The sequence below is a fragment of the Eurytemora carolleeae genome, unplaced genomic scaffold (genome assembly GCF_000591075.1).
Source record: "Eurytemora carolleeae unplaced genomic scaffold, Eaff_2.0 scaffold813, whole genome shotgun sequence".
NCBI lineage: Eukaryota > Metazoa > Arthropoda > Copepoda > Calanoida > Temoridae > Eurytemora > Eurytemora carolleeae.
In genome coordinates this window covers 165,807-177,365 of record NW_019396702.1, presented here as the reverse complement: position 1 = coordinate 177,365, position 11,559 = coordinate 165,807, and the positions used below count along the sequence as shown (strand labels likewise).

Here is an 11,559-nt window from a genome sequence, read left to right as displayed (position 1 = left end):
CACATCCTTGTCGTTAACCACACTACAGCTACAGTAGGTCACCTAATGAGACACTTTTATTGTAGGCACAAAATATGACTGTGCCGCAACTATAGCCAAATATCTGAAAATTAATGTTTAAAATAATTACAAAGAAGTCACAGATATACATGTTCTCATTGTGAGTATATTTCCACTGAAGAAATAAACATGCAGATCCATGTCGTACATAAACATTATGAAATGAAATATCCTTGCCCTTATTGTGAATACCTTAAAACTGGAGCAAGTCATCTAAAGAAACATGATGTAACTTTACATAAAGGAGATATACTCTTGATCTCAATGCGACTATGCTCTCCTGGTTGAACTATTTAAAAAGACAACATGTTTCTATAAATAATCCATTGAAATATTAGTAATAATTTTATAATAATAAATATTTAGATACTAACACTTTCCTTCCATAATACTTATTCCATGCTAAAATTATAATTACTTACTATTAAAACTTAATTTTTATTGATTGTAGATATATAATTTGAGTGATTAATGATGTATGATTATCACCATGTGATGAATTATTGATGATGCTGTGCATTACTCTATCTAAACCATTTTACCCAGCAAGCCAAATGACGTTATCAATACTATATTTATGTACTAACCAGTAAAATTAATAAAATGCATGACTAGTAATCTGGTTAATAAACTGATTAATCATAAATACTCTGTAATAATACTAATATTAATCCATATAATATTATATATTATTATCATACTCATTCTCTTAATCATCCTCCTCTTTATCCTCCTTCTACACCTTATCGTCCTCCTACACCTTATCCTCCTCCTACACCTTATCCTCCTCCTACACCTTATCCTCCTTCTACACCTTATACTCCTCCTACACCTTATCCTCCTCCTACACCTTATCCTCCTCCTACACCTTATCCTCCTGTTACACCTGGTCCGTGGGTTCAACCCAATAATACGGCTCCTCCCACCAATATTGCTTCTTCTGCTGCTCACAATGGTTAGTTCAAAATTTTTTAAGTAATATTGGACTTTGACAGATCAATCCTTTATTGACTATTTTTCCTGTCCTTTAATATGGAACAGAATATAATCAAAATCGCAAATACATTATAGATACAGAATAAATTTAATGCAAAACAACTCTAAACCATATTGTCCTAAAAATTGTAATACAGACTTTATTATATAAAAACGTCTACAATAAAAAATATACAAAGATGAACATAACTAAAAAAGTAAACAATACTTTCATAGTTTTTTTTAATGTCATTATATAAATTAACATGAAACCCCAATATAAAACCATTTCTATTTATTAGGCAGAAAAAGAAGAAACAAGGATACCAGGATACAACGATACAAGGATACAAGAAAGAAGAAGATTTGCTCAACAGGATCCAACATTCTACCTGTGGGTATTAAGCGACGTATTCTTGGTTAGTGTTCATGTTAAATACTTAATTAACCCATTAGTGACATGAGCGTCATTAACGGCACATAAATTCAACCCCTGATTTTCTAACTATCTATGCTAGACCTTTCATAATTTTTCTACAAATAAATACAGCATCTTTTGACTGTCTGGTCACGATGGCACCTGCATCAATATTTTTTTAATTTCACCCAGTAAATCGTATCAAATTCTTAAAATTTCCAAAGGAAACTTCAACGGCCACTTCTAAATTCTATGTTTTAAACAATTGATTGAATTGTATTCAGCACACTTCACAATATATAGTGTACACTGAATTCTGCACATTTTACACTATACTCTGTATGCTGCACACTTCAAACTGTACATTGTACACTGCATACTGTTCACTGAACATTGCCCACTGTAAAGTGTACACTGCTTACTACACACTGCACACTCAAAACATTGCAATGTTTAATTTAATTTTNCATTGAACGCTGAACAATTTGTACACTCTTGGCTGTACACTCATGACTGTACACTGTGTACTCAATAGGTTAATCCAAATGTGTTGATGTAGATGCAAAAATATATATTTTTTTTGCTTTGTATTTTTGCAAACAAGTTTCAAAACATAAATTTCTTAGAGACTCCTATGAAAGCTGTCATTAAAATTTCATGTAATTCTATCGTCGTAGGAGCTGGTCGGTAGTAATGGGTTAACTAAAGCAAATAACATATCAACAGTTCATAAAATATCACTGATAATATGATATTTAGGGATTCAAGCTAATCTCCAAAAGATGGCAAGTTCTCCCAGTCCTCCGCGTTCACCTGATCTAGTGAGAATGGGAAGTGCTCACAGTTCTCCACCGTCCTATATCTCTTGATTTCGAATATAATTTATTTTTTTTCAGATTAAATGATGGTTAATTCTAATTTAAAGTTTTTTACAGGCCTAAGGCTAAATATTTACCACTTTATCCATAAAATCAATTTGATAAAAAAATAAGTTTTCTTTCTTATTAAAAATTAAGTTTTATTTCTTATTAAAAATTTGGTCCATTTCATTCTAATTAATTTAACTAATAAGTCCAAAATTCTGAAAACGAAATAATCATCAAAACAGCACCTTCAACTTTCAGTATGCAACAGGTAAAATATTTTGCATCAAATATGTAATCCCATCTTCCCCCCCCCCTCAACATTTATTTTTTTACATTCTATATTCTTATTCGATTTGATTTATATTAAAAAAACTTCTTATAATGTGTCAAAGTACTTTTTAACTGGTTTTCCCCTGAAATTTTAGATACTTTCCTCAATCAGCCACACCACCCTGTATTTCAGAACTAATAAAATTGATTTTACACACGCTATTAAAAGTTATTCATTTAAAGTTATTCAAACTTGATGTATACCCGAGTTAAGGCTTTTTTTCCCCGACGATTTTAAACTAATTAAAAATAAGAAAACGGGGTTTTTTTTCCTATCTTAATATTAAATCTAGTAATCTTGTTTTTTTTGGTCTCTAACACACAAAAATACGGTTATACAAATTTATACAAAATAATATAACGTTTCTAAATCTATTTTAAAAATTGCGACATCTCGGTTCAATATTAAGATAGAAAAAAATAAAAACATATTTAGAAACATTATTCTATTTAGTACAAAGTTGTTTAACCGTATTTTTGTGTGTTATATGGCCATGGACCATAAAGGTGTTATATGGATTTAAAATATGTACATTTTTTCCCGAGTCCTAAAGATTAATTAGTTGAATATCGGCGAGGGAAAAACCCTGACATGTCGGTTCAATATTAAGATAGAAAAAAAATAAAGACATATTTAGAAACGTTATTCTATTTTGTACAAACTTGTATAAACGCATTTTTGTGTGTTAGAGACCATAAAGGTGTTATATGGATTTAAGATATGTACATTTATCCCCGAGTCCTAAAGATTAATTAGTTGAATATCAGCGGTGGAAAAAACACGATCTTTTACGTCTATAACACACACTCAATAATGGCTCTACAAGTTTTTACAAAATAGAATGCAGTTTTTAAATCTAATTTTGTTTTGTTTCCATCTTGATTTTTACCCGAGTTCAATCTTTTTTCCCCCAACGATTTTAAACTAATTAAAAATCAGAAAACGTGGAATAGTATGTCTTTCTTATAAACAGTATCACGTTTTTAAGGTCTACAGCACAGAAAATGATGGCTCTACAAGTTTTTACAAAATAGAATTGTTACGTTTAAATTATTTAAAGTACAGTTCAGATAGCATATAGTTGCCATTCTATTCCAAAATTTTGGTTGTCCTATTGTGAGTTTACCTATGTTTATTTCTTGGATTTCAATTGATATGTTTACATTATCATCTGAAATATAATATTTACATTATATTGTGAGATTTTTACAATGTACAATGTATAATATTACATAGTACTGAAGGACATATACTACAACCTTGAATAATAGTCTTTCACGAGGAGAGTAATTGCCTTGTTTAGATTGTATGGGGTATAAGGTTCGTCTCTGCCCCTATTATCTATGTTCTTCTGGTTCATGATATAGGGTGAATAAGTCCCCCTCCTGCCCCTAGCAAACATCTTGTTCTTCTGACGGTTTCCAGTCTTATTCTTGGTTCTAGGGTTGGACATGTAATGATAAGAATATTATGATTGAAAATTCAAGAAACTTTTACTGTTTGTAAAATGTTAGATGAACAAAAAAATTAAATGTTTTCGTTTTTTTAATTGGTTTTAATTTTCTTGTTTTTCTTCGCTAGAGAGATATGTAATTAGGATTAAAAACAATGATTAAATTGAATATTAAATAGGTGCAGTATTGTAGACAAATTTTTTTTATAAATCATTTGAGACTTAATGAATTGTCTCAACTAGCGTGTTTGTATTTAATTTATGTTGGGCAATTATTATTTTGAAATTGAAGAAAATTATTGTTCTATTAAAATTTTAAATTATATTGTTGAGACAAATTTATATATAATGCCCAATCCTACCTATCTGTCCCTGTTGCCAATTTCTGAAGTCGTTTAAGTAGACCTATATTTTATAGAAATTAATAAAAATATTAGATAAAGGAAATTATGAGGTTCTACCACCCTCCCCCCCTCCCTGAAAAGGTAAACTATGAGTTAAGCTCATACTGGATGCAAAAACTGGGTTGTGATTTGTAAAAGACATTTATTTAGAAAATTTATCAATTTAGTAATTCATAAACATGGTTATTTTGATTTTAAAAAAAATTGACCTACTGGGTTGTACGGAGTCGGAGGTTTAAGGATTTGATTCTTGTTACCCAGGGGAATAAAGTTCACTCCTGATTTCTTCATTCCAAGATCTTCAAAAAATGTTTGGATAAACAATCAATTATAGTGTAAAAAATAATAGTAATCAATCTTTCTAAATATTTTTTAACACAGTAAGTTGAGTGTGTCATTATAATTCAGAGTCTGAATTTAAAAAACTTGAGCTGGATGCTATCTCATTTGAACTACTCCTGGGTTTGAAATATTGTTCATTTGAACTATTGTTCGTTTGAACTACTGCACATGGTACCACGCAAGTAGTTGAAATGAACAATAGTTCAAAAGAGTTTGAACTATTTACAGTTCATTTGAATTGTTGATTATTTAAACTATCAATATTATATATGAAATAAACAAAAAAAATAGTTCAAATGGATATAAAAATAATTGAAATGAAAAAAAAATAGTTTAAATGAACATAAAAATAGTTCAAATGAACATAAAAATAGTTTAAATGGGTAAAAAATAGTTGAAATGAACATAAAAATAGTTCAAATGAACATAAAATAGTTCAAAGAGCACAATCAATTTTGTACATGACCATTATTTAAATATTAATTAATTTGATAAAAAAAATGGTCATGTACAAAATTGATAGGGGGAGGGGTCTTAAAATCGTTCTCTAGGAAATTATCCTATATTCATCGAAAATTTTTAATCATTGTGTATTATTTCGGGGTTATGTTAGGTTAAGATAATTTATGGACCTAGCGCTGTGGCTAGGGCGACTCTGCTAGATTAGGTTAGGAGGCCGGGCTCTGCAGCGGCCCCATGGCTCCAATTATACCCTAAAATGATGTGTATAAGTTGATAGGGAGAGGGGGCGGGCGTGCAAAAATACTTTACAAGAAAATTACCAACGAGGATGATTTTATTTGCATTGTCGGCTAGGAGGGCCGTGCGATTCGGCAAGGACATTCTAGATGGTGCTGAGCGCTGCAGCTGGGACAATTTAGACGGCACATAGCTCTGCAGCTAGGACATACTAGAAGGTCGGGCTTTAACCTATCAAACTATGACTCTCCCCCGCCAGCCTTGCTTATTCAAAATTACTTAAAACTAAGTTCTGCTATTATTTGCGGAAAATGCAAGGTTGTGATGAGAAATAATTAACTCGGTTTTCAAATATTTAATTTTAACATTTTTTTTTATAAAGATGTTGTTTTAGGTTGACGCTAGAGGAGGAAAAGATTGTGTTGTTGTCTGGGGGGAATGCAATCATTCGTTTCACCAGGAACAAACTCAAATATAATATTAATTTCTTTTTTTGCCATAAAGTTCAGCTAATATACTATACAAGGGACCACGTAATTTAGGGGATTTTTAAACATAAACATCTAACTTACCATGAGACCTTTTTAAATTTCGATTTCGACTTGTAACTATTTCATTCGTGGTTCTCAGAGTTATTGGTAAAAATGGATACCTTTCTACTAAATCCCCCCCCCCTCCCCCCTTTTGGGAAATATTTTTTATCTATATATTTGGATTGTTCTCAGTGCTGTATGTCTCTTTGGATTAAACAGAATAATAGGTGAATCCAGATTTATTGAAGTCTCTAATCTCTATAAATAGTCTTGGAATAATGTCTTCCTTAAAGTGAATAATCGTTCCAATGATTATTCAATCAGCAAAGGTTAATTTTTACTTGCCTGTTTACCGTTAAATTTTAAATTCAATATTTCACCAAAATACTTTTTTTTCGTTTCAAATCAATAGTTTCAACTATTTTTATTCCTTTTTGAAATTTTCCCTGAAGGAAAAATAGCGGCATTTTTTGGTTTCAAAATGAGTTTTTAGAATTATACAGTTTACTTACTTTTCTATTTTGAATATGGATTCTACCTTCAGGTGTCCGCTGTGTCAGCAGCAATGGTCCGTGCAGAAACTGGGGAAATAAAGCCAGTGCATTTATTACTTTTACTCAAACAAAAATATACTTTCAGATTTTACAATGGAAGAAATCGGAATCGACGTTAAAGAGGAGACCCAAGTAAAGGTAGGGAGATACCGGCTCTATCTTTTCAGAAAAGGGAAATGAAATGGAAAATTTTGGTATTGATTTGCATTATTACATTTGAAATGAGAAAAATATACTTGTCCAAAGTGTCTAATGTAGGTTTTCAACTAAAGTAATCTTTTTTCCTTCTGATTCAAGTATAAAAATAATTATAACATCAATGTGAAAAGCAAGAACAAAGGCAGCTGATCTATAGTAAACAAACATTAGTTAGTATACGGTGAATCTTCATCTAACGCCAGAGATGCACCAGATGTCTGTTTATCATTTGTGTTATTGTTTACAATCTTTATTATTGTTGTTACGCATAAAACTAGTTCTTCAGCAGGCGAAAAACGTCACAGCAAAGTGTACGGAAAGGGTCATTCCATGTCAAGTCAACCACCTATGGACGGCATGTTACAGATTTTGCTGAAATTTTGCATACAATTTGGGATATGAAAAAAAATGTCGGAACCCGAAGATGAGCGTTCTGAGACCTCCGAGGCCGGAGATATGGCTCCGGAAAGTTTCCAATAATTCGAGATTTTGAGGCCGGCCTCTATGTTTCAAATGGCTCTAACTTTTTTGTTTTAGAAGATAGCTCCAAAGTTTTTTTCAGTTTTGAATAGGTAATCACAAGCCCGTTATTTGGCGTTTAAAGAAAAAATATCATTAAAATATTATTTACAAGTCATAATTGCATTTAGATTTTATTCAAGGTATTAAGTTTTTGAATTCCTCTAGATTAATTTTATTCCAAATTTCTAGTTCCATTAAACAGAGATTAGTTCTACCAGTTTTCTCATGCATCATAAGTCTGGAGAGATTACTTTTTTCAATTCCTTCAGAAAAAGAGTCCTTTCTTCAACTGTTAGTTTCTTAATCATTTGAACAGCCTGTGTTTTTGAACACCTGAGCTTACTTCTATCGGTTGCGTTCGGCAAGCGATTATTATATAGATTATACGATGTTTCTAATTTAAAAATTGAATGACCACGACATCTTATCCATTTTATTCAAATAACCTCTGTTGTACGTTTAATGCCTTTAATGAAACTAAAAAGTGTGAATCAAATTCAACTTAATCAATCCATTTTGATTTTTTTAGGTCTTTTCCCATACCTCTTTAGTAAGTGCAACATGAAGTACTACCAGCGGCTCTTCAGACATACTAGGATGTGTGTACACGAAAACACGCCTGTATGGACCCAATCGATTCTAAAATTAGAAGAAAAATGTAAATTCATTTTATTTATTTTTATTTTTTTATTTAAACTTACTTTGAGATCCGTCCAGCCTCTAAGTGGATGAACGGCCTCGTAAACAGATATCTTCTCAAGCAGAGAACTAGCAGAGTCCCACGTGACTCGTCGGATATTCATAAATCCTTGAAAACAAAAGGGCGATTAAAAATGGGGCAAATTCTTGATCGAAATTTCCCGCATTTTCTTTCTACCTACCTACAGAAATCCAAACTGAAAGTAGATTCTTCAAACATTGCGATAACTCTTGCAAATCCTAATATTCTAAATTAAAACTTTAATATTCTATTGCTTCCAGACGAATGACGTATGAAAAAATAACCCAAGAATTTTATTTTTTTTATATTTTATTTTGTTAAAATGTGGAATATTCCTTGTGCTCTTGTGAGGTGGGGTCTAGAGTCTTCATTTGTGTTAGCACATCTTTTCTTAGATCAATCAAGAATTTGATTCCACCCCTATAACAATGAAAATATAAAGAAAAAAACTGTAAAAAATTATTAACAGGATTTAATAAATAAATTTTATTTGATAAATATATTTTATATTCATAATTATACAAATAAAAGAATAAAGGAGAGTGTTTAATCGCATTCAAAAATTCTTAAAGATTTATATTCAAGAAATAATTACATAATAATGATACTTTGCATATAATGCGACTTATAAAGCACAGGCTCCCAAGAAAATTGCAAAAATATAGTCCATATTAAAATAGAAATTGTATTCCACTTAGTTCAATAATTTTTTTCCGGATTCTTTTAGCCATACAAGCGTACACCCCCCCCCCTCTCTCCCCTCGAAAAGTGGGAAATTTTGAGCCAATTTGTTAATAATTTTAATCTGTGAAATTAATAGAACTTACCTTGTTTGACCAATTTTTGAAAATATTTTATTGATTGGCGGAGTTAGGACAGACTGCAGGGATTTCTGAAGTTTGTCAACTGCAAAAATAAAGTTTTTATAATTTTGTTTAATTATTTTTAGAATTTGGGCATAAGGGAAAAGTTTTCTTAACTTTTTATCCCACACAAGCCTTGCTTAACCTATTGTTTTAATTTTAAAAATGTCATCAATGAGGGGGGGGGGGGGTGAAGAGGCAGAAAGGTTTTAGGAAAAATTACAACAATTTAAAGTTAATGAATTAGAACTTACATTTTGCATCTGAGTTCTGTTTAAGGATGGTTGAGGCAGCTTCAAGAACAAGTTGTTTATCAATTCGACAGCTTGGAGCAAGATGGAGCAAAAAATCACGAACTTCTCCACTGCAATCAATCAATCAAACATTAGGTTATTGCTTCATTAGTTTCTTTGAACAATCCCCCCCCCCCCCTAATTGGAATTACAACCTAAGTGGCAATACCAAAGGAACAGATCATTTCATTGAAATTTGGCAATTAAAAGAGACAACATCTGATTGTTAAATAAACAGCGAATCGACGTAAATTTAACTGAACCCCTCTATGTAAATTAGTTGCATCGTCGATTCAAAACGGTAACCTTTCAGTCTTTGTTATTTGGGAAAATATTAGAGATATCTTAGATTAGCTATCAGAATTGATGTTTTGTCACTGCGAATTGTTTCTCATCCGAGGAAAGGAAGAAAAATGTATTTCCAGAAGAAATTTGTTAAGCTTATCGTGGATTAATTAACTAATTACATACCTTGGTAGTTTTGAGTATCCCTGGCAGAATTCGTAACAGTATCGTTCAGTTGTGGTAGAACTTGGCTCCTGCTCATTACTCCCTACTTCATAGAACATTCCATTTGTTTGTGTTAAAGGGACTGTAAGCTTAATTTCAAGTGATCCTCCATGCAAAGATGGCCATGCCCAATTACCATCGATACCATTAAACCTTGTCTAATAAGGTAGAAATTAGATGTCAATATTTTATTTCTATAAAATTTTTAAATTCATTTGCAGTTTTTCTGCGAAAGTGATTTACGGATTTCTTGCTTGCATGAAGAAATGTAGAATCTCACAGAAATGACACTATTCGAGCCAGAAAATCTTTGCATGGAGGGTCAATTAAAATTCTGAAGATATTCTCTTATACCCCCCCCCCTCTTTACTTTATTCGCACATATTAAAACAACAGGTTGAAAGAGTTGAAAACAGATTGCAGGATGTGACACGACCGGAGCAACCGCACATTTTCCACATAGAATGACCGTCATTCAATAACCGATGATCTAGCATCTAAAAATAATCACAACGCTTCACACTGGCCAAAAACAAATAAGAAAAATTTACCTAAAAGTCTGGATGTGTTTTTTAATTTATTTAATTCTCCATTGGGACCATGAAGTGAGCTTGCAAAGTAGAAATTCGCAATCCAGCATTTATTTGTATGAACTATTCGCTGGAGGCTTAATCCTCTCACTCCTCTAACAATCATGTTTTATTATTCAAATTCAAAATCGGTTCAGTTCAGAGTTCAAAACTGCATAATTCAGTTTCGTCAGCAGCTTTAGCGCACTTAGAGAAAAATGCCGCGGAATTGAATTTAAACTTCAAAATAAGAAAAGGGTAAGTCCCAGAAAACATGAAATATATAAATTTATTTTTAATTCGAGAAATCTTTAATGGAACAATTCGGTGAATTTTTATTTATCCTGATAACTTGGTATTTCAATTTTTCAATTTTCTGCTTAAAAACAAACAGAAATCCTTCTCTAACTTCAAGAATATCTCATTGACTTAACAACTAGATTTTTCGTATATTGCTTTGGAAAAAAAGAAAAAATAACCCCGACTCCTATTTTCGTATTACTTTGAATAAAAAGAAAATTTTTCAACTTTCAAATATAAAATTCTAAGACGACATCTCTGTAATCTTTGAGTTTGTTCCTTGACACAATGCGCAATTGCACCGTAACTTTTACAACTTTCGCAAATCATCCGGCGAATGACGGGCGATTTTTGATTTTAAATCTATTTTTTTCTTCTTAACACGACGCTGTCGTGATTTTGTTTATGGAGAAGCAGATAATGTAGAATTGAAGAGGGAAGGTTTGAGATGATGGAAGAATTAGAGAAGGTGGAAGATGGAGGGATTGAGAAGAAGAATGAAGAAGAGGTGAAGGAAGAAGGAGGTGGAAGGATGTTTACAATGAAAAAGTGGAATGCTGTGGCAATGTGGAGTTGGGATGTGGAGTGTGATACTTGTGCCATTTGCAGGAAAGGAAATTTTAACTTAGTCCTTTTAAAAATGCCTAGTTCTACTCATGTTTATTTTTCGAATTTTTGATGGTTATTAAGACTTTTCTTTTGACAGAGTTCAAGTTATGGATGCTTGTCTACGATGCCAGTCAGAAACCAAGGTAAGATTGTTTGGATGGTATATGTGCATAGGTTACACTCATGTTTGTTATTAAATGGCAGAAGTAAGTGGATGCCATGTTACTGTTATGTGGGGGATGTGCTCCTGTAGACAATAGATAAACCGAGAAACCATGCCAGACGAGAAGGTTCAGTCCTAGTATAAGATTTTTGGAATCCCTTTCCCCCCCCCCCCCC

General features: G+C 32.0%; 3 protein-coding genes across 4 annotated transcripts in view; 2 read left to right on the top strand and 1 right to left on the bottom strand.

The window, feature by feature from the left end:
• The first annotated feature begins 6,267 nt into the window (after window positions 1–6,267).
• Window positions 6,268–11,559, top strand: part of LOC111707558 (26S proteasome regulatory subunit 6B) — a 13,405-nt gene continuing 8,113 nt past the window's right edge. The window contains exons 1-2 of the mRNA XM_023480672.1: window positions 6,268–6,308; window positions 6,626–6,773. Coding sequence (XP_023336440.1) covers window positions 6,729–6,773 — 45 coding nt within the window. The 5' untranslated portion in view covers window positions 6,268–6,308; window positions 6,626–6,728. The remainder of the gene's footprint in view (window positions 6,309–6,625; window positions 6,774–11,559) is intronic.
• Window positions 7,866–10,533, bottom strand: LOC111707561 (malonyl-CoA decarboxylase, mitochondrial). 2 transcript variants are annotated; one of them, XM_023480674.1, is made up of 8 exons: window positions 10,294–10,533; window positions 9,704–9,788; window positions 9,194–9,303; window positions 8,904–8,982; window positions 8,412–8,496; window positions 8,237–8,294; window positions 8,057–8,163; window positions 7,866–7,994 (listed from the first exon to the last, which is right to left on the bottom strand). In XM_023480674.1, exons 1-8 carry the CDS (start codon window positions 10,436–10,438, stop codon window positions 7,881–7,883), a joined length of 783 nt encoding a protein of 260 aa, XP_023336442.1. In that variant the 5' UTR covers window positions 10,439–10,533; the 3' UTR covers window positions 7,866–7,880. The 2 variants fall into 2 exon arrangements, with proteins under 2 accessions (XP_023336442.1, XP_023336443.1); XM_023480675.1 differs by having other exon boundaries at window positions 9,704–9,785.
• On the top strand, window positions 10,904–11,432 carry LOC111707562 (RING-box protein 2). Its single transcript, XM_023480677.1, has 2 exons — window positions 10,904–11,220; window positions 11,318–11,432. Exons 1-2 carry the CDS (start codon window positions 11,060–11,062, stop codon window positions 11,415–11,417), a joined length of 261 nt encoding a protein of 86 aa, XP_023336445.1. The 5' UTR covers window positions 10,904–11,059; the 3' UTR covers window positions 11,418–11,432.